Source organism: Euphorbia lathyris, chromosome 2, assembly GCF_963576675.1.
Source record: "Euphorbia lathyris chromosome 2, ddEupLath1.1, whole genome shotgun sequence".
In the NCBI taxonomy this organism is placed as follows: Eukaryota; Viridiplantae; Streptophyta; class Magnoliopsida; order Malpighiales; family Euphorbiaceae; genus Euphorbia; species Euphorbia lathyris.
In genome coordinates, this window is record NC_088911.1 from 72,386,322 (window position 1) to 72,410,162 (window position 23,841).

Here is a 23,841-nt window from a genome sequence, read left to right on the forward strand (position 1 = left end):
AGCTTACAGACCTGAGGATCGAGTTCCTTGAGTTTCTAGTCTGATAAGAATGGAATACAGTTTTAGCATGTGAAGTATCTTGTAAGATTTCTGAACAGCGTGCTATAGCTTAAGAAATTGCTATTTTCAACTTGTGTTATAAGGAACCTATGCACTAAGATATGCCTGTCTCACGAAGAAAGGACTGAAGGGTAATGGTATGACTTGCTCAGGTAGAGAGCATAAGGTCATTGCTTAAGTTACAGTCCATTACGTCACAGATTATTACACAAAGAAGAAATTCTACAATGTTGTTTCAGTGACTAACTGCTGAGACATTCTTCATTTTGAATCTTTTATACACAAATTATCGATTCTGTGATTGGAAGGAGAGGGGTTTGAGTTGAGGGTTATTATAGTTAGAGAGCTATAAAAGCTAGTGTTCCAAAAAAAAAAAAAAGAATGATGAATTCCATAGTAGTTTGATTATATCCATTTGGATTGATATCATAGTTATTAAAGGCGCTAGGGGTCCTGGAGCCTTGGCGCACGGCGATGACGCACGCCATAGCGAGACAAGACGCACTTACAAAAACAAAAATTATAAAACTATAAAACTAACATAAAAATGCAATGAATACTAAATCATGATAATATTCTTAGGCATAAATAAATTTTAAAATGCAAAATAAACTCCATGTTAGAAAGTTAAAGTTGAATACTAAATCCTAAGTTCTATTCATGATCAAAACTCTCCAAATTTATCACTCCTGTTGAATTCGAATTCTCCTTGGCTGCTTTGTTTCTGTTTGAATTCGTTTACTCTGTTTTGTTCTACTAAACTTCTTCCTCTTATAATTCTAATTAATTCAAACATATAATCTCTCTCTTCTTTTTTAATATTTGTTTTTTTTTCTCATTTGGGACCCTTCAGAAAACTTGTTCCACATATGTAACCGTAAAAAAAACCACAAAACTGCCCCTATGTCACCAAAACGCGCTTGGTGCGCCTCTGGCAACTACCCCTTGGCGCAAAATGGCGCACCAGGCGCGACCACGCCATGGTGGTGTCATGGCGCTAAGGCCTGCGCCTGGTGCGCCATGTGCCAAAGGCGCGCCTTTAATAACTATGATTGATATCATTAAAATCGGTTACAAAGTTTCAGTGTCTCATAAAGTAATTCGTTGTGTGAACCTGAACAAGTAGTTTATTGGTATAATTTTCTGTTTGATGCTGAGCAAAATATGAATTATGTAGGGCATTTTACATTAAACCCTTTTATTCAGAAAAGAATAGCTGTAGTTATCATTTTGCGGATGCCAAATAAATACTACTTGAACTTAGTTCTTTATATTTGAGCTTAGTTAGGATTTTTTTTCTTTTTTTTTCTTTTTCATGATTTCTGGTGGGACACAGTCAACTACTTCTCCCTGCCTTAATCATGTAAATGTGGTTCTGTGTTTTGAGAAATTATGCATGAATTTATGTTCTTGTATTGCTACTCACAGATCAAAAACTTACGAGCCAGGTTCATGAGATTGTTGGGCGCATTAATGGTAGATTTGGAACATTGACTACTGTTCCAATACATCACTTGGTATGTGTTTTCCAGCTTTGCTCAATATTTTTTTTATTATGAATTGCATATTGTACATCAGTGATTAATTTTGTGAACTAAAAATTGAATGGCATGGTTCTCCTTTAAATTCAGAGAATGAAATCCAAATTGATGATTATCTCTTTTTTTAATGAAAGATTGGGACGCGATTAAGAGGTTAGACATCCCAACTAGGTTGGCACCCCTAACGCACTTAACCAACCCTGAATATTATTAATAAAAAAAGAAAATTACAAAAGGGGGAGAAAATTAAAGGAAACGAATATGAGCAACATTACAAAGGTCATCGAAAACATGAAATTGGCAAAAATAAGGCGCAGAGTGCCACCAGTGGAGCGCTGACGCAGATTTGCCAAAACAGGCAAGACGATCCGCAACTTGATTACCTTCCCTGAAGATATGAGTGATTTTGCAGTTCATAGACGAACAACGTGATAAGCAGCTTAACCATTCTTGCTTAACCCTCCAAGGAACCGCAGTAGATTTTTCACTGAGCAACTTAACCGCATATGCCGAGTCAGATTCAATCCACAAATTGTGCCAGCCTCTTTCCCAGGCAGATTCAATAGCAAAGACGATCGCCATCAGCTCAGCCGTATGAGCATAAGAATCGGCAATGGGAAAGGCGAAACAGCCCATTACAAAACCTCTTCCGTTTCTGAAAATCCCCCCAGCGCCGGCGATGCCAGGAGCACCCTCAGCAGCCCCGTCGGTGTTAACCTTAATCCAACCTGTCGGGGGCAGACACCAGCGCACCGTAATGAAGTCCGGTTCCGGAGGTGGCCTGACCCGAGACGTTGAAGAGGAGGTCCATTTAGGCTCATGGAAGAGGAAGAAGAGACGGTTCAGAAGAACTTGGATTGAAGGGAGTTCATTTTCAAGCACAGCCAGGTTCTTGATATGCCAAATATACCAAACCGTAGTAACCATCGCCAAGTTCCACAAGCTGCGTTTCTTCGATCGGAAGCCAACCGCTCTAATAACACTAAATAAAGCCTCAAAAGTAGTCACAAAGCAGAGAGTAACCGCAAAGTTATTAAAGACCATCGCCCAAAGACGTCTCGCAATCCAACACGTAACAAAAAGATGATCCAAAGTCTCGATATTGCAATTACACAAGGCACATCTCGAAGCAAGAGAGAAGCTGCGTACCTGAAGATTAACCTGAACCGAAATTTTCCCATGAATTACCAGCCAGCAGGTAAACGAACGACGGGGAGGGACAAATGCATTCCAGATAAAGCGATTCCAGGGAACCGCCGGCGAAACAGAGCGGAGCGAGCTGTACAAGGATTTTGTCGTAAGTTCTCCCGACATGGAATGTTTCCAAATGCAGGTGTCAGTTCCATCCCGATTACCTTGAACCCGAAGAATACGAGTCTGGACTTGTTCGGGAAGCCGATCCAAGTTATTCCACGAGTTATCCAACCTGTAATTTCGCACCGGCTCAAAAAGTGTGCGCTGATTTTTAGGCGGAATGCCGAGCTGATCAGCGACAGACGGGGATATCCACGAGTCGGTCCAGAAATTTAGCCGGGAGTTGTCTCCGAACCACCACACAATGTCCTCTCTAACTTGTTCATATACCCTCCTCATGGAAGACCAGACCGACGAGTTTGAGATGTATGGATTTGGTAAGCCCGAATGCGTGTGAAAGCGAGTAATCAGAAGCTTAGGGATGAAGCCGTCGCCTTTTAAAAGTTCCCAACTGAACTTCCCAAGAAGTGCTGAATTAAACATACCCATGTTTTTAATTCCCAGTCCACCGCACTCTAAAGGTTGACAACAGATACGCCAGGCAACAGTGCAAAGTTTCCGCTGATCCCTATTTCCCGACCAAAGAAAATTCCGGAGGGCTTTATCAATTTTTGTGATAAGCGAGACAGGCCATCTGTAAACCATGAATGAGTGGATCAAAGCTCCCGTTAAAGCAGATTTAATTAGAGTGAGTCTGCCCGCTAGAGAAAGCGCTTGCCCTTTCCAGAGATTGAATTTAGCAATAAAGCGATCCATTAAAGGTTGCAAAAACCTTGCCTTCAGGGCTCCCTGAAAAAGCGGAACACCGAGGTAATTGAAAGGTAAGCTCGCACGCCGAATTCCCAATATGCCGACAAGTCTGTTTTGGCGCTGAATGTTGATCCGATTCCCAAAAAACACCTAAGATTTTTCCCAATTAACCGTCTGACCCGAAATTGCTGCATAGAAATCAAAAAGATCCTTGATGCACTTCATGTTCTTTAGGGTAGCCCTGGCAAACAACAACATATCATCTGCATAGAGGAGGTGTGAAGGAAAAGAAGCTTGCCTGTTATATGTCATAGTCTGAAACTGATTGTTCCTGACCAGCTTAGCCAGCCACCGGCTAAAAAAGTCTTCAGCAATGCCAAAAAGAATCGGGGAAAGAGGATCGCCCTGTCGCACACCACAAGAACAGCCAAAAAACCCCTTAATTCCGCCTCCCAGAGCAATAGAGATTCTAGCTGATCGTAGAACTTCCAAAATCCAGTCTCTAAATTGCAATGAGAAACCAAATGCTTCCAGAACAGTCAAGAGGAAGTTCCAATCAAGTGTATCAAAAGCCTTTCTAATATCAATCTTCAAGGCCATGTTACCACCATAACAGTTTTTATTCAACATGTTAATACCTTCGGAAGCCGCAGCAATACAATGATGAATACTTCGACCAGAAATGAATCCGAATTGATTGTCAGACACAATACGAGAAGCAATAGGGGCCAGCCTGTCTGCGAGAATTTTCGAGATAATTTTATAATTGAAATTACCCATAGCAATTGGCCTAAACTGTTGAATTTCTATGGCTTAATACATACCCAGCCCCCTAAAGTTGTCCATTTTATTCATTTAACCCCTTCAACTTAAGGGACATCCTTTTAACCCCCTAAACTCCAAAAAAACGCTACTTTTAACCCCCTATTTTAGAATGCCGAGATATAATGTTGTCCGTGTGTATCACGCGCGTGACACGTGTGTATCCTGAATTACCCAACCCCCTAAAGTTGTCCATTTTGTTCATTTAACCCCCTCACCTCACGGGCCGCCCCTTTAACCCCCTAAACTCCAAAAAAATGCTACTTTTAACCCCATATTTTAGACTGCCGAGATATAATGTTGTCCGTGTGTATAATTTGCTCTTTTCTTTCCTACTTTCTTCTTTTGAAAGTCCTTAATATTGAAAAATTGCTATAAATATCATTTAGTCATCACTTCTCTTCCACTGTATTCTATACTTCATATCAAATCAGATTTTAACTCTTCCTTTGTATTGCCTTCCACTGTATCTATATACACCGTGGTCATAATTCATACAAAGTTAAAGCATTTTTTACAATTTCAACGTGGATTGAGACCAAAAAAAGCACCAATTAAAAATTAGAAAGACACCAATTAAATCTTCTTTATCTCCAATGCCCGTACTTGAGTTGGAACTAAGATTTTTTTGGAGTTTATGGGGTTAAAGGGTTGTCCCGTGAGGTGAGGGGGTTAAATGAACAAAATGGACAACTTTAGGGGGCTGTATGCATTTTTTTTACCGTTGGAGGCAAGAACAAAATCCTCCCACGCGCCTCCTGTGTTTGAGACACAAACGTTGACTAGGTCAATGCCACGTCGGATGATAGGGGGTTAAAAGTAGCGTTTTTTTGGAGTTTAGGGGGTTAAAAGGATGTCCCTTAAGTTGAAGGGGTTAAATGAATAAAATGGACAACTTTAGGGGGCTGGGTATGTATTAAGCCAATTTCTATAGCATCAGCAGATTTGGGAAGCAGAGTCATAATACTGGAATTCATCCCCAGCAACATGTAGCCCGAAGCAAAAAAACTCTGAACCATCTTACAAAGATCTGTGCTAATTATGTCCCAATACTGTTGATAGAATACTCCCCCGAAGCCGTCAGGTCCCGGAGAGCTATCTCGGCTCAGATCAAAGACTGCAGACCTAATCTCATCAACCGAAGGCTGCCGAGTTAAAAGTTCATTATCCATCGATGTGACGCAAACCGGAATTACCTCAGTGATTGGGGCATGGTCGACTAGAGACCTGCTGCTTGTGAACAGACTTGAATAATAATCCACGACATGTTGTGCGATCACATTCTCATCGTTGACCAGGACACCATCAATAAGAAGGGTATCAAGAGAGGAATGAGTTTTCCTACCCTTAGCTGCACGATGGAAATAGCTCGAGTTACGATCCCCCGCTTCAAGCCATTTTTCTCTACTTTTATCCCGAAGGAGAAGCTCCTGTCTGAATAGCTGAAGATCTAAATCTTGTTTTGCTTCCACTTCCTGCACACGGTTTACCTCATTCAGACCCTGAGAAGAAATAACTTGCTGTATACTCGAGAGGCGCGAATTTGCAGCTGCTATATTATTCTCAACTCTACCAAAGATTTCTCTGTTCCAGACCCGGAGCTTAGCCCTTAAAGATTTCAGTTTGTAGCAGAAAAGTTGTGCTGGTGGTAAAGAGACATGAGTACCTTGCCAATGCGTAAGAACCAAATCCCGCAGCGAGATATGGGTAGTCCACATGGAAAAGAACCGAAACCGGGAATGCCTTACTATATCATTTTTGCAAACTAATAACAAAGGACTATGATCTGATTGGTAGCGGGAGAGAGCCGTACAGCTGATAGTACTCCAGGAATAAACAAAATCCTCAGACACAAGAGCCCTATCAAGTCTACTTTCAACATGTTCAGTGCCAAACCGACCGTTTGACCAAGTGTACTGCAAGCCTGCATTAGCCACTTCGATAAGCTCATTGTTGTTAATAAAATCACGGAACTCCCTGCAGCTAATATCAGACGGAATGCGTCCGGTTTTTTCGTGAGCCCCTATAATCGCATTGAAATCTCCAATAACCATTTTTTTCCTGCTATCATCAATAGCACTGACAGAATCCCAAAGCAGATGCCATCGACCAAAATAATTGCTGCCATATACAAAGTAAATTGGGAAAAACCCACTGCAGTACCATATCTAATCGTAACGTGCTGATCATGATTCAAAATGATGTTGCAAAGATTGATATTACCGATTTTGCAGAAAAGCCAAATAGAATTACAAGGATTGCTTTCAACAAACTGTAAGCCAATCGAATTCCAGAAAAACGTAGGAATTTTATCCAAAGTAACCATGGGTTCAGAAATACATACCAAATCCGGATGATTTACTTGACAAATGAGCTTCAATGCCCGTTGAGTCCCAGGGTTATTAATTCCCCTGCAATTCCAATACAACACAATCATGTGTAATTGATAATCGGCCTGTTCTGCCCCTTAGAGCGAGAATATGTATTAGTACCCGACATCTTGGCCTTATCCTTCTTTCTAGTTGTTATCCAGTCAGTATCCACATTTGGAATGTAAATATCATTATTCTGAGGTCGTTATGAAGAACCCGTCAAGTTACCTTCAGCAACTCGCTCAGCTGTACGAGGAGTATCGGTCTCTGCTGCTGGGAGCTCTTCCTCATCACTGCAGTCTCCCCAACGTTTGGAACCCTCCTCACTTCCCTGAATTTCCAGATTGGCGGCGGGATGAAGAGTTATTTGTAAAGTGTCTTCTGCTACTTTGTTTTTTTCCGCCTCATCCGCGGCAGAAGAAGCGTGAGCTTCATTTGATTCCGAATGAACATCCAGATTTTCATGTGTAGTAGGTGCCGCTCCACTCTTACTTGACTTCATATGCCTCTGCATTTGAGGTTTTACTTCTCTGTTGTTGCGCCTACACTGAGCCGTGGTATGCCCAATGGACGAACAAGTGCCACAAAGAGCCGGGAGCTTTTCATACTCTAAATAAACCCACAACTTCTGATTATCCGTATCCACTCTGAGCTTCGACTGAATATCCCTTGACAAATCAACATCTATCAACACCCTGGCGTAATCGCCAAACTCTCCATTAACAGTATTATGATCGAAACGAATAGGCACCCCTACCACACGTGCAATACTCGCAATGATCCTAGTGTCCCAAAATTCCCAAGGCAAGTTGTAGAAACGTACCCAAACTTGCGCAGAGGTGGACTTGTGTGAGTCCGGATTGAATCCCGGTGTCCAAGGTGAAAACCGAATGATTCCAGGCTTGAGTGAAATGGGACCGAGCCCCCAAATAGTCTGTAGGGCATCCCTATCTGGCATAATAATCTGGTAGAAACCCTTACCCAACGATATAAGCTTCCAATCCATATTTCTCTTCCAAAGCTGATTCAGTCGCTGCTTCAATTCGGCATGTTTCCATGGACGATCTCCCTTATTCAGGGATATCCTCCCAATGACTGAGTGCTGAAACGCTTTAACTCGTTCCTCATAAATGGCTTGTGGGACTTTAATGGCCTTGAAACCCCCTTCCTCTGAAATTAAAGGCTGCGACGACGTTGGAATCGCCGTTGTGGTGACTGATTTCTTTACAATTGACGCAAAGGAAGGTGCGGGAGTTGAGGGATCCTTACTGATTGTAGTTTTTAGTTTGCTGTAAGACCTACGATCAAATAAATGGGCGATTGCGAAGGCATCTGATTCGGTTGCAGCGGTGGAAGCAGAAGCCATGGTGAATCTGATGAGAACAGTGACAAAAAAACGGCAGTGCTAGGTCGGCGGCGGAGGTCGGCGGCGGTCGGAGGTCGGCGGCGTGCGGTCGGCGGTTGGCCGGCGGCCCAAGGATCTGATGTGGCTGTGGAGATTAGGTCATCGCCCCTTTATGAGAGAAACCCTAGGTCTCGACAACATGCCTACGGGTATTAGTTTCTCTGCTTGTATCTGTTGCAAATCCTGTCGGCAATCTTACTTGGACTAGACTAAAGTTTCTACTATTCCTTTCAGGGCAGCTATGGATGACCAAATTGATGATTATCTCAAACGATTGGTGATAGGCACATTATGAAAGGGTCGGGAGATATATTTTATTTAATTTGTTCTGCATTGGTATTATCAAGCCAATACTCCTAAGATCATCTTAAGAATATGAAGATTTTCTTTGGAATTCCGCCATTACATAAGAACGAGTAATAATGATTGTTGGATATCTTTCCCATATAAATAAACATGCATATATCTTTTACCAGTCTGCCTAAAAGTAGAAATACAAAGAAAATGTTAATAATAATAATGAAAATAATATATGGTGTGTGAAAGAATGAAATTGATCATATGCATACTGCATAAATATTTTCAAAATATTATTGACAACAGAAAGATCTATGGCAACTTGTCTTTTTATATATATATATTTTTATTTTATGCTCGCTTCATATAAAATGGTTTGAGCAAATTTATGATTGCTGTCTACCTCAATCTGAACAAAGTGTAATGGTTTCCCTGATTATTTAATCTTAGTATTCTTGCTAAAGAGTAGGTGGAGCTTACCTGAAAATATTTTTGTTTATTTTGTGTGTGAAAATATTTTTGTGTATTTTTGTGCTTGCAGGATCGCTCTCTTGACTTTCATGCCTTATGCGCGCTATATGCTGTTACTGGTACAATTTCACATGCTCCAATCACTTTATATAATCATAGTAGAGAAAATCATTTAAAAATAAGAGGAAAATCCCTTCTTTTCAGTGGACAAAATCTTTATTTGTTTATTATTATTATTCTTATTTATTTATATGCGCATTAGTTCATCTTTACTTCTGATGATTTCATTCGGTCATGTGTAGCTGTCCTTTTCATTATTTGAATGTTACCAGTCTTTTATTTGCTTAAGTTGCTTATGCAATTTAGTTCTTGTTGGTACTTTATTTTTCTTTCCAAGTAGAATTTTTTACTTCAGTGTGCAGAATTTCTTGTTATTAAATTCTTGTGGTGAGGTATATTGGAGTTGATATTGTACTTGGTGGTTAGTCAAATTGCTAGATGTAAGCTATTTTAATAAACGATGTATGGTCACTCATAGCAATTTGTGTGAATTGCTCGAAAGCATGCATGCTTTAGAACGGAGTGGATATGCATACTAGCAAGGCATGTGACCATGGCAACATCATGCAAGAGCAATGTCTTAATTTATGATGTTGGATATAGGATATTTCAAAAATACATTCTTTCTATTATTTATGATATCTTTTCTGTATTGTTCGAAAAGTACTATGCCAATGTTCCAATATTGATTTACCTGTTGTCGATGTGTTTGGTCACATAATCCCTGTTTTTCCTTTTCTGCTATTTGAATAACTCTAATATGGTTTGCTGCTGACTAAGTTTTAGTTTATTGTCTTTGATGGCTGCATTCTTCTTTTTAAAATAGATAATAAGCAGCTGTTTTGACATAGTTGATAAGAGCTAGTCAATTCACCATGTTTAATGTAAAATAAAGGGACAAGGTACAAAAATACCCTTAACCTTAGCAGTCAACAATAACTTTACCCCTAAGGTTTGTAAGTTGGGCCAATTTCTACATCATTAAAAAACATAAATATTCTGTCATCGTGTTCTGCACAGTTACATACGAGTTAAGATTTTTTTTTTTTTTTTTTTTTGTGTTCTTTTGTAATTTCAGAATAGATATGAAATATTTGGATTTTTTTGGTACAATACCTGCAGAACATGGGATAATTTTTCTTTTTAATTTTCTTTTAATTTTTTTTTCTTGGGTATACATATGTCTGTGATCTCTTACTGATGAGTGATAACATGACACACATATACTGTGGAGATAACAAGATTCATTACTAAGGAGGGAGTTTCGTTAATGGTGTCAATTGGCTCAACTTGCTAACTTTAGGGGTAAAATTGCACCATTTATGACATTAGGGGGTAAAATTGCTCTTAGATGCCAACATTAGAGGTCTTTTTGTACCTTATCCCTAAAAATAAATTATTTAGAAAGCATGTCTTTAGTGACATTTTCTGTTATATTCTTGACATTAACCAAAATTTGGATCCACCTACATTTGTATTCTAATAAAATCTGTTTGTTGATAATAATCTTACTAGAAATCTGGTATATTTTTTACCAAATTTGTTTTCCTCCCTTTTCCGCAGATGTTGCACTTGTAACTTCCTTGAGGGATGGAATGAATCTTGTCAGTTACGAGTTTGTGGCATGCCAAGATTCAAAAAAAGGTGTTCTCATTCTTAGTGAGGTACGCAAGGTAGTTTAGTTTAATTGTATCATTGCTGGGTTATTTTGCCCTTATGACGTTGTTAAAGAAACGAATAATAATATAGCCATTATACTTGTACTCTGCATATGCTTTTGTGAACATGTGTTAACTTTTGGTTTTATGCCTACCTGTTTACTCTGTACTTCTGTTTTAAAGATTTTGCATTTAATGGTTTTTCTCTTTAGACTAGATAAATGGACAAGAAGTATGTAAAATGACAATAGCGTACAATTTTTCAGGTGTAAGTTATCATTAGTAGTACTTGAAAAACGGAAGATTCTCTTTTGTATTTCTGTTGCAAAGCTATGAACTCTTTTGGTAATGGAAGTACTACTTACAAAAATGCAACTTGAACCATGAGAAACGTATCAGAAGTTGCAGATTTCAAGGCATGGTTCTGAAAAGTAAATGATTTGACTTTGAAAAGTTTTTGGTGTTACAAGTAAATAATAAAGTTAAGCTAAACATTTGGTTTGGATATAAATAGATTTTACAAAAATTGGGAGTTGGGATACTCATGGAACAATATGAGATCTAGCTGTATTATAGTGTCGAAAGTTGGTGATTTTGGAACTTTTCAAGCTTTTGGGATTAAACTCTCCTAGGCATACGACATACTGTAGAAAGATATTCCTGCTTCCAAACTAAAAGAATATTTTCTGAATTTTAAAAACCTTGGCTTCCCAGAACTTCCCTCCAAAAAAGAAGTACAAGGTTAGCTTGATGCCAACTCTTTCTACCAAGAACAAAAAGAAAATGGACGTTCTCTCCTAGTCCAAGTCAATGTTTTCAATTTCTGTTGATTTGAGAGCTATTTCTGCGTTTTCATATTACAAGCTCCCTTTCTCTTTATAACCCGTTTGCTGGTTTTATAGTTTGCTGGAGCAGCACAGTCTCTGGGTGCTGGAGCTATCCTTGTGAACCCATGGAATATTACTGAAGTTGCTGATTCAATAAGACAAGCTTTGACTATGTCACGTGAAGTCAGAGAGAAACGACATCAGCATAACTTTGGGCATATCACAAGTCACACTGCTCAAGAATGGGCAGAAATTTTTGTGAGGTACCTGAATTACCATTTTAAAATGACATATTTGCACCAATATGTTTCTTTGAACTTTTACCTTAACCATATTTAACTTCAATGATTCTCCGATTTTAGGCTTATAAAATTTTAGCATACAAAGATGGTTATAAAATCGTTGTACTGAAGCATGGGAGAAGTTCATTTTTTGTCAATAATTTACCGCATTTGTATCTGATATTATCATTTTAGGTATAAAATTTTAACATTCAAAGATTGTTATAAAATCATTGTAATGAAGCACGGGAGAAGTTCATTTTGTCAATAATTTACTGCATTTGTTATTTGACACTATCATTTTAAATCAGAAACCTTTGAAATGAAATTATCTTGGCAAGGTAAGTTGTTATATCGAAGACTCCTTGCTAATGCCCTTAAATAAATTTGATCTTCTAAATTTTTGGAGATGTGCTCCAACCGTCCTACTTAGTTCATAGGGGTAGGTTATAACAAGTAATGTACATCAAAACTGAGGAAGAAAAGAAGTTTGAGTCGCAAAGTAAATTTTAAATTTCTGACTATTTTGTCCATTAGGAAATTATCGACCATTATATTAGATGATAATAGAGCAGTTATGTCTATAGATGTTTTCTTTGAGACACTCTCAAATTAAATCGGTATTCATTTTGTGACTACGGCCCTGTTTGTTTGGGGGAAAATATCCTGCTGGAAAATATTTTCCCAATTTTTCAGTGTTTGTTTGGGCAGGAAAATAAGTCAAAGGAAAATAAGTGGTAAGTCAACGGAAAAGGAAGGAAGAAAAGGGTAAAACATTTTCCCCAAAACATACACGTTTAGAGAAAAATAGGGAAAACTTTAAAAAATGTAAAAATACGAAAAATATGAAAAAAAAAACCCGCAAAAAACATGAAAAGGCAAACAAACGCGAAAAACACTAAAACGCAAAAAAAAAAAAAAGCAAACACTTGAAAAAGCACAAAACATGAACAATGCGAAAAAGTGACAAAACACGAAAAACATGAAAAAAAACGTGAATAACACGAAAAAGTAACAACAACAACAACAACAACAACAACAAAGCCTTAGTCCCGAAATGATTCGGGGTCGGCAAACATGAACCATTATATAAAACCGTGAAATCAAGTCGTGTCAGCGACACAAATTCGCTCCCTCCACTCCGTCCTATCCACTACCATATTTTCCTCAATTCCCAGTAAACTCATATCACTATCGATCACTCTCCTTCAAGTTTCCTTAGGTCTTCCTCTACCCCTCACCACTACATCCCTTTGCCACTCTTCGGTCCTCCTAACCGGTGTATCAAGCGCTCTACGTCTCACATGGCCAAACCACCTTAGTCGGTTTTCTCTCATTTTGTGCTCAATAGATGTAACCCCTACTTTTGTCCTAATTATTTCATTACTCACCCGATCCTTTCTCGTATGACCACACATCCATCTCAACATACGCATCTTCCGCCACCGACATCTTATGGATGTGACAGTGTTTCACTGCCCAACACTCCGTACCATATAACAATGCTGGTCTGATTGCCGTGCGGTAGAATTTTCCCTTCAATCTATTAGGCATGCCGGGGTCACAAAGGAAACCCGTAGCACTCTTCCACTTCGACCAACCAGATTTAATCCTATGAGCAACATCTCCATCTACTTCTCCATCCGTTTGGATAATAGATCCTAAATACCGGAAGCAATCCGATGCCTGAACAACTCTCCCATCTAGGGTGATTGTCCCTGCCTCCCTACTCCTATGACCGCTAAACTTACACTCCAAATATTCTGTCTTACTTCGGCTCAACTTAAAGTAACAAAATGCGAAAAATAAAAAACGCGAAGAAAAAGAAAAGGGAAAAACCGAAAAACTAAACGTGAAAACACGAAAAAATAAAGAAAAAATGCAAAAAAACACAATAACGTTAATAACACGAGAAAACGTACAATTTATAGTAATAGATTTGAGGGTAATGTTGTCATTTGAATGAAAAATTATATATTCTATTCTATCTTATTCCACCAATCAAATATAGGAATAGTTATTCCTAAGGAATTTTTATTTCATTATTTGCTATTCTATTCCTTTGGAATAACAATTCTATTCCATTCCATTCCACAAACCAAACGGCACCTTACAATTTATGTGTATTTTTTGTGCTTAATTTGTGTTTAATACATGTGGATCTCTTTTTTGTGTTTTATATATACAATTGAAAATAAAAAAATTCAGAAAATCTATATTTAGTGGTTGGAAAATATTTTCCAGTGTTGTTGCCAAACGCAGAAAAATATTTTATTTTCCTGCACAATATTTTTCCCTGAGCCTACTTCTAAAGATCAACCACATTATTACTTCTGGTAAATTTAATCCACTTGCAGCCGTATGGTTTATTGTCAGCAAGGTCAGCACTCTTGCAAGATTTTCTCAATCTACTGCTTACTTTGCTTTATATTAGTTAGCCTTACTTGTTTACCTATTGATTTCATGGTTTGATGTTTTGGAAGGCAGGCAGTGGGCATGACATGAAATTTAGATAGATGAGGAGTGTCAAACTGGTTTTGAGTGTACCAGATGTCAATATGTATACTATATACATTATGAGAATCTGATTCACTGTATACTAAAAGCATGATAATGTTTTTCAATGAACAAACAGATTTCCTGTGGATTTGAATTAAAACTGTAACAGTTGTTCATTAGATATCAAATTCTATATTTACAACAAAAAATGTGCAGAATTTTCTATAAAGTTATGGAACTTGGTAATGAAAGGCCGAGTTTTCTTCATTTTATTTGCTGCTACTATTCAACTTGTCCAAATTATACCATAAAATATGAGCACTTCAAGTCATTATATAGTTATTGTTTAATGGCTTGTAACGTCCACAGTTTTCTTAAATTGCATGACAGCGAACTGAATGATACAGTTATTGAGGCACAGTTAAGGACCAGGCAAATTCCGCCAATGCTTCCTGAAGAAGATGCAATTAAACGATATTTAAAGTCTACTAATCGGTTGCTCATACTGGTATCCTCTGTTCTACTATTAGACATTTATGTTGCTTAATGCGGGTGCCATTTAAAATACTTATTATGGCTTCTCTGTGGCTAATTTACACCTATTTTTGCTTTGGATATACTGGAAACTAGAAATAGCTTCATTAGAAACACCAAAAATTTACCATGAACTATTTCATTAATCTTGTAGAAGAGTGTGATTAAATAAAAGCTTTAACTAAGGTGAAGGTGTTTTTTTTTTTTTTTTTTTACTTAGTGAAATTTCTAAGTCTACAAATAGCAAATTACAAACTTCTCTGTTTCTGTTCCATTCATGCCAATGGATGCCTAAGATTGTGCTAATTATGCATTGTAACAGCTGTATACATCTATAACTGTAAAACTCCCCCTTAAGTTGGAGTAGAGATATTTATCATACGCATTGTTACAAACGTAGTTTACCGTAACCCCATTTAAGGCTTAGTGAAAATATCTCAAAGTTACTCATCAGTTCGGATGTAGGTTGTAAAGATGATATTCTATTCTAGCTTCTCACAAACAAAATGACAGTTCAGTTCTATATGCTTGGTACATTCATGAAACACAGAGTTAGATGCTATATGAAGTGTTGCTTGATTGTAACTTTGCTTGAGTGTGATCTTGAATCCAAGTTTAGATAAGAGATGACGAATCCACATAATTTCACAAACTGATGGCGCATAACCCGATATTCAAATTTTGCTATATATGTCTATAACTGTAACAGCTTAAAATCAGCCTTTGATTTAATATCCTGCATGTGAACCTGCATCATTGTGTTCGAACTCATGAATTTATCATTCCTCAAAAGCTAACCGTATCTTGATATTTCCAGCTACTTCTCTCAGATCTAACTGTGATCTTAGAATATAGTTTAATTTAGTTACTCTTTTGTCACAAATTTGTGTGGTTTTTTCAGTTTCCATGTTCTGATATAACTCAGACAAATCTGAAATCATCACCCTTTATTGTTGTTGTTGAATTGTCAATAAATTTCCTGTGACAACTTTCAAAATTGGTCTCGTCGTTATATGTTTATGTCATATGTATTGCGGAAGTATTTTCTATTAGTAGCTTTCTTTCTTTTTGGTGTTTAAATACAGGGATTCAATTCAACAATTACTGAACCAGTAGACAATCATGGTAGAAGAGGTGATCAAATTAAAGAAATGGAACTCAAGTTGCATCCAGAGTTGAAAGAAGCATTGACAGCACTATGCAGCGATCCTAAGACAACTGTTGTTGTTCTAAGTGGGAGTGGCAGAAGGGTCTTAGATGATGTATATATCCTGGTTTCATATATTTGCTCCTAATTGTGACATTTAATGTTTAACTCAATTTTCTCGCATCTGCACAGAACTTTGGGGAGTTTGACATGTTCTTGGCAGCTGAGCATGGAATGTTTTTACGCTTTACCAACGGAGAATGGATGACAACAATGCCAGAACACCTTAACATGGAATGGGTTGACAGTGTGAAGGTGCTCATATTGAACTTGCTTTTATTTTCAGTTGTGCATCTCTATCTGACACTTTTATGACTTCTTGACTTGTTTTCAGCATGTTTTTGAGTACTTCAGGGATCGAACTCCACGATCACATTTTGAACTTCGTGATGCATCACTTGTATGGAATTATAAGTATGCAGGTACAGGCCTATCTTGATATTGGACTAGGCTAATGGTTTGAAGTGTTTGAATTTTCATCTCTCCTCTTTCAGTGTTCATTTTCATTTTTTAATATGCCTGTAGATGCAGAATTTGGAAGACTTCAAGCCAGGGATATGTTACAGCATCTCTGGACAGGCCCAATTTCTAATGCTTCTGTTGATGTAGTCCAAGGTAGCCGATCAGTTGAGGTTAGAGCAGTTGGAGTCACAAAGGTAAAATGCATGTTTATTTTTGACATAATCTGGTTCTTTTTCATATTTTGTAGCGCCGAGTTGTCTGTTTTTGTTGTTGATGCTTTCTTGTTTGTTCAGGGTGCTGCTATTGATCGAATATTAGGAGAGATTGTTCACAGTAAAGCCATGACAACACCTATTGATTATGTTCTATGTATAGGGCATTTTCTTGGAAAGGTAATGTGAACAACTTCTGTGACTTGGACAAAGCTTTTAACAAGTTCATAGTTTAATTGCAATCTTGACGAGCTCAAAGTGAATTTATAGATTGATATATCTTCGTCAAACTGAGTGTAGTATTAGGGTGAAGTGGTCTGGAAGTATTAACCTCATTTGTAAGAAATATGTTCAAGTCAGGTGCTTCTGGAACCCTCCTGAGAATTCCAATCAAATACAAATGTTACGACTAGCTTCATGATTGTCTCTGTGTGCTTTTTCCCATGCTTTTACTGAAACATAAAAATGAACTGCCATCTCATTGAACAAATTTACTCTGGCTTTGGTTTAAGAACTGAGAGTGTATGGTCTTTTGGATGTACAACCTGCAAATAAAATATTATCTACTAGGCAAATCAGCATTTTTCTCCTGGATTGAAGTCTTTAAATAGGATGATTTGGCTTGGAGAAAATCCATTTGCATAGATCTTTCAAATGAAACTATTAGGCTTGCATTTTCGTGTTTATTCATGTTGTAGAACAAGGCTTTTCCTTTTTATTTTTTTATTAAATTAGGAGACGAGGACTCTGAAGTTGTCATATAATGAATTAGAGATTTGGGAGGAGAAATAGAATAAAAGCTGAGGGATTTGTCCCTATGACTTGCTCACTGAATCACATTATTTTCCAAATGTTTCAGGATGAAGATATATACACCTTCTTTGAGCCAGAGCTACCTTCTGATGGCGTAGGTATTGCAAGAATCAAGCCAACTGATGGGTCGCATTCGCCTGGGGAAAGGCGACCCTCTTTAAAGTACCCAGCGAGTAGAAATTGTCCAAAACTGTCTTCAGGTAAGACGCATCGACCTCCAAATGCTGAAAAGAAATGTCACAGCAATGGTGGAACTGGGAGACGTCAGTCACCAGAAAAGATTTCATGGAGTGTGCTTGATCTCAAGGGAGATAATTATTTCTCCTGCACTGTTGGGCGAACTCGAACGAATGCTCGCTATCAACTACAGTCGCCTGACGATGTAGTTGCCTTTCTAAAGAAACTTGCTGATGTGTCTTAGCACATTGTTTACAGGTTGTAAGATGTTTCCTGCATTCTGCAATGCAGAATTCCAAAGTTTGAAAAACCATGATCTGAATTTTGAAAGTTGTAATTAGTTCAGAACATATATAACATTCAATTTATCTGTCGTAGACTATATCTGACTGAATTTCAGCAAGATCATGCATGCATCTAGTTTAGATGACCCTAAAAAGAGTAGGATTATGAGAGAAAATTTGTGTAAACATATTTAAAATGAAATTTAATAAAATTTGTCTAAACATATTTAAAATGAAATTTAATATTCATAACATTTTGAACAAGTTTAACCAAAAGAACAAGTACTATAGATCAACTCAAGTGTACCTTCTGTCCGACATCCTTTTTTCATTCTCACGAGTAATGATTATATTCCATTCTTCTTAGAATATCTTTTGTCTCTCCATAGCACTTGACCTTCCCAAAATAATATGGTATACTTAAGTTTTAACAAATATGAATGTTAAAACAACCACTTTTCTTACATCAAATGTTCCTCTCTTATACAACTAAAATATGGAAATTACATTATTTCCATCTTACAAATATTAAAGAGTTGAAAAACTTAGGCTAACTTGTCTCCTTCTTTTCCAATGTTTCTTATCTTTCTTTATCACCTAGTTCTTCACATCTTGCCACACACAGGAGTGTTCATTATCTTTCTTTGTCACCTAGTTTTTGTAACAATTTGAATTGTTCAGTGATTGTTATTGATGTATCAGATAGTATAAATACAGATTACAGTTTGTGTTTAATTGAATGACTAAATCTAGAGTCTAGGCTAGAAATAGGGAACTAACTATTTTATACAAATAGATAAATGAGTAAATAATATATATCTCTAATACACCCCCGTAGTCGAAAGGTTCGGAGGCCGAACGTTGAGACTATTCCTGAAATCTTCGAAAAGTGGTGTGGGTAGCCCCTTAGTAAATATATCTGCGATCTGATACCAGGACGAGACGTGGAGAACACGAATGTCGCCTTTGGCAATCCATTCCCGGACAAAGTGGATGTCCATCTTGACGTGCTTCGTGCGATGATGGTGAACGGGATTACCTGTGAGATAAATGGCACTGACATTGTCACAGTATACAATGGCAGATTTTTTAATTGGACAGCCAAGCTCAAGGAGGTTCCGAATCCAGCATGTTTCGGACACAACGTTGGCAACCCCACGATATTCTGCTTCGGCACTTGAGCGAGAGAGGGTGGGCTGCCGTTTTGCTGACCAAGAAACCAGATTATCTTCGAGAAAGACAGTAACCGGAAGTTGAACGCCAAGTATCCGGACATCCGGTCCAGTCCGCATCAGTGTATGAGGTCAATTGGCAAGGTGAGGATGCCAGTAGAGTTAGACCAAAATCAAGAGTACCTTGTACATACCGAAGGATGCGTTTGAGAGCTGCCATATGAGAGGTCTTGGGGTCGTGCATGAACAGGCAAATCTGTTGGACAGCAGAGGAGATATCTGGTCTAGTGAGAGTAAGGTATTGGAGAGCACCCGCTAACTGTCTGTATTCTGTGGGGTTTGAATAATTGGAGCCAGAGGAGATACTTTGAAGGAAAATAGGCAAACGTTTGGCAGCGGAAATATAAAAATTTTAACCTATTTCCATTAGCCCAAGATCCGTTAATCATTATTTCATATAAAGAGGGATAGAAGGAAATACCTTTTGGAGTTCTATCTACCGTTGCAATCGTAGTGCCCACAACTCTTACTCCGAGTTCCTGAGCACAAAACAAAACACAATTCAAAATCAAGTTAGAACTCAACCGTATAAAACAACCAAAGTAGATTGTCTCTAATTAATCAACACAAGATCAAGGAAAAAGAGAAAAAGATGAAATCAATTGAATCGGGAGGAAGCGGTGGATAATCTCGTCCTCAACAAGGGGTGTCGAAATTCTCTCTCCCGGGATTGTCTATGTTGGTCGAAATTTACCAATAGGGGGGTTATAAATACTCTCTTGTATCTAAACCCTAGTTAGATAGAATTAGGTTACTGAATAAGAATTTAATTCGGAATATAATTCTTATTTATTATTTACAATTATATCTTAAATATAAAGATAATAATAATAACCTTATAGGATAATAATAGGAGCAATTTAATCTCATTAAACTTCCTAACTTATTTATCCTTTAATTAATTTAATTCACAATTATAATCTAATTAGAATTGTTTAAAAATCAAATTAATTATTTATGTATTTTACTACATAAAAATCGCCCCCCTCATTTACTGGGCCTTAGTGGATTCAGTTGGGCTTCCATCAATTAATTAACATCTGTTTCTCTTTTGGGCTCCAAGTCTTATGTGTGACCCATTAGGTTCTTATTGCTTCTAGCCGTATGCAACTATTAAATTAATTTTCTCAGCATTATATTTAATCTTTGCATAACGGAATGAGTACGCGAAATGTGATTAGCAAATCCGAAACATTCCCCCAGAGCTATAAGAAGACATGTTGATTCTGTCGTTGACCTTTCCGTATTAGTTACAGTATAATTCGATCATTTATCAACTACATCCTTGAATTGAATCTTATGACTATGGATAATGTCAAGTCACATATAGCGAGACATTCGTTTTACTTGTACAGGCCGAGTCAACTCCAATTAGATAGGTTAAGTGAAATCTGTATTTCAAGTCTTAAGCTATCACCTTGCAAGGATTTAGAGTCAAGTCTTCCACAAGCGATCCTTGGACGTATCTCCCATTTATCAGGAGTGACAAATGCTCAATCCAATGTATAACTATCCTGCAATAACTTCCTGTGACACCCAACGTCTGCCGTTCACACCCCAGAGTCATCTCTATTATGGATCGTGTTACAACAGGATTAAAGCATCACATTCCGTAATCCAGAATCACTAATTAACATTCCTTTGAGTCTTAGGATTACTTATACCTATTAATACCAATGAGATGAACAGTTGACAAGGATGAATCTACCCATCCTGTTATCTCAAGTCGGGTCACCAATCCTAATGAACTCCCTTTCATTGGATCCATGCAACTGTCCAGATTATCTGTATATCTGAAGCTTGTGAGATCAGCTCTCTGTCTTGACATAAGACATTGTTACATGCAAGTCTCAATAGTGATATGTCAATCCTAAACATATTACTTGACTTGGGGTGGTTTTAAGTTTATTAGTTTATTATAAAGTTTCATCTCACTTCATACTTGTATGAACACTTTATAATCACTTTAAACAAACTTAGGGATTTCCTTTTATTAGACTTATTTAGTTCTTTAAAAGAGGTTGCCTTTATATAGTTATGAAACCATATCTTATTAAAACAAATGACATAAAGAACACTTCATTTATATTTAGTTCATATCCTAGAACAATTGTCTATAGGACACTAAACCCCAACATACTCCCACTTGGACTAAAGCCAATTGTTTCTACAACTTATCCCAGTAGAAGTTAGATGACGATCATGTACTTTCTGGGCTAAGGGCTTTGTCAACGGATCTGCAACGTTGTCTCTTACAATGTGGTATCGCTTTAGGTAATGCTTGGATGCATTATGAGACCGTGGTTCCTTTTCTTGTGCAATGGCTCCATTGTTACCACAGTACAGTGTAATGGGATTTACAATGTTAGGCACCACACCAAGTTCAGTAATGAACTTCTTAATCCAAACCGCTTCCTTTGCTGCTTCCGCAGCAGCAATGTACTCTGACTCGGTCGTAGAGAAAGCTACGCTTCCCTGCTTGGAACTCTTCCAACTGACCGCGCCCCCATTCAAGATAAACAGGTATCCTGATTGGGATCTAAAATCGTTCTCATCTGTGAGATGACTGAAAATCCTTCTATTTTCAGATCCCCTTCTCCGTACACTAGGAACATGTCTTTAGTCCTTTTCAAGTACTTAAGAATGTTCTTGACGGCATTCCAATGCTCGTCTCCCGGATTACCTTGATAACGACTCGTTATACTTAACGCGAATGCTACGTCAGGTCTAGTGCATAGCATAGCATACATAATCGAACCGATTGCGCTGGCGTATGGGATTACAGCCATACGTTTCTTATCATCTTCGGTTTTAGGACATTGATGATTGCTTAACTTTACTCCATGTACCATGGGTAAGTTACCTCATTTCGATTCAAGCATGCTAAACCGCTTTAGCACCTTTTCAATGTATGTAGCCTGTGAAAGACCAAACAGTCTTCTTGATCTATCTCTATAGATCTTTATACCAAGTATATAAGCTGCTTCACCAAGGTCTTTCATGGAGAAGTTACCTGATAACCATACTTTCACCGACTGTAGCAGAGCTATATCATTTCCCATTAATAATATATCGTCCACATATAATATTAGAAATGCAACTAAGCTCCCACTTGCTTTCTTGTAAATGCAAGCTTCTTCGTAATTTTGTTCGAAACCAAATTGTTTTATGGTTTCGACAAAACGCTTGTTCCAGCTTCTAGATGCTTGCTTGAGTCCATAAATGGATCTTTGTAGTTTGCAAACCTTGTTTGCATCCTTTGATATGAAACCTTCAGGCTGCATCATATATACATCCTCAAGCAGGTTTCCATTTAGGAAAGTTGTTTTCACATCCATTTGCCAAATCTCGTAATCGTAGTGAGCGGCAATAGCGAGCATTATTCTGATTGATTTGGACATAGCCACAGGAGAGAAAGTTTCGTCATAATCAATTCCTTTCGCTACTAACCCAGTTTTGTAGGTGCTAACCTTTCCATCCATGTCAGTCTTCTTTTTGAAGATCCACCTGCACCCAATGGGTTTTATCCCTTCGGGTGGATCAACCAAAGTCCACACTTGGTTGGTGTACATGGAATCCATTTCAGAATCTATGGCCTTGAGCCATGCTTTAGAATCTGGACTGGTAAGAGCCTCTTCGTAGTTTTCGGGTTCGTCGTCTAACACGGGAACCTCATCATCATCTCCCACTAGAAAACCATATCTAATTGGGAGTTCACGAACTCTTTGTGATCTACGAATAGGTGGCACTTGAGTCTCATCTAATGGGACTGCTTCGGGTTCCTCAACCGCCTCTGTTGTTTCAGTCGGTGTTTCTTTTTCTTGAACTTCATCAAGCTCAATCATGCTTCCCTTTTCTGTTTCTTCGAGAAACTCTTTCTCCAAGAAGGTTGTGTGCTTGGATACTATTACTTTCTGATCATCTGGATGATAGAAGTAATATCCCATAGTTTCCTTAGGGTATCCAATGAAGAAACACTTATCAGATTTAGAATCTAGTTTGTCTGACGCTATGCGTTTGACAAATGCTAAACAACCCCATACTCTCATGAATGAGAATGTGGGTTTCCTACCAACGAACAATTCATATGGTGTGAAACTAGCGGATTTAGTTGGTACTCGATTTAGGGTGAAGAGGGCAGTTTCTAAGGCATAGCCCCAGAATGTCTTTGGAAGTAATGCTATGCTCATCATAGATCGTACCATATCTAGTAAGGTACGGGTCCTCCTTTCGGATACACCATTGTGTTGTGGTGTATAGGGAGGTGTTATTAGACGAGGTGTCGCGGCCTAATCTCCCTGGCGGACCGGGGGGTGGACACCTCATGGCGACGTAAGCGGTGATTGGCGCCGAAAGCAACCAATCGTGGAATCAAGCTGCTCGGCAGGACCGGAGCTCGGAGATATGGAAGAGTCGCCACCCACGAATGGGAAAATGAACACCGATCCCTTGCGGGAGACCGGTGTGGGTTCGGGAAACTTAGGTACGAGCCGAGAAGGCTAGCTCCTTTCCGGAGAAAGGCTACTAGGCACCCCGACATCGCCCGGTTATGAACCACCGGCCTCCTGCTCAGCATGTTAGGCGATAACGGACTAATCGTATACTTCTTTAAGTTTAAAATTC

At 38.2% G+C, this 23,841-nt stretch overlaps 1 protein-coding gene across 3 annotated transcripts in view; it reads left to right on the forward strand.

The window, feature by feature from the left end:
* Positions 1-18,084, forward strand: part of LOC136218583 (alpha,alpha-trehalose-phosphate synthase [UDP-forming] 1-like) — a 31,080-nt gene extending 12,996 nt beyond the window's left edge. Inside the window, exons 8-18 of one of the 3 annotated variants that reach the window (XM_066005555.1) lie at positions 1,489-1,577; positions 9,043-9,091; positions 10,596-10,696; positions 11,593-11,780; positions 14,667-14,805; positions 15,917-16,093; positions 16,171-16,293; positions 16,373-16,460; positions 16,570-16,694; positions 16,794-16,892; positions 17,572-18,084. In XM_066005555.1, the coding sequence (XP_065861627.1) occupies positions 1,489-1,577; positions 9,043-9,091; positions 10,596-10,696; positions 11,593-11,780; positions 14,667-14,805; positions 15,917-16,093; positions 16,171-16,293; positions 16,373-16,460; positions 16,570-16,694; positions 16,794-16,892; positions 17,572-17,946 (1,553 nt within the window). In that variant the 3' untranslated portion in view covers positions 17,947-18,084. Of the gene's footprint in view, positions 1-1,488; positions 1,578-9,042; positions 9,092-10,595; positions 10,697-11,592; positions 11,781-14,666; positions 14,806-15,916; positions 16,094-16,170; positions 16,294-16,372; positions 16,461-16,563; positions 16,695-16,793; positions 16,893-17,571 lie in introns of all 3 variants that reach the window. The other 2 variants (XM_066005554.1, XM_066005556.1) reach the window with 2 other exon arrangements.
* The last annotated feature ends 5,757 nt before the right edge of the window (positions 18,085-23,841 follow it).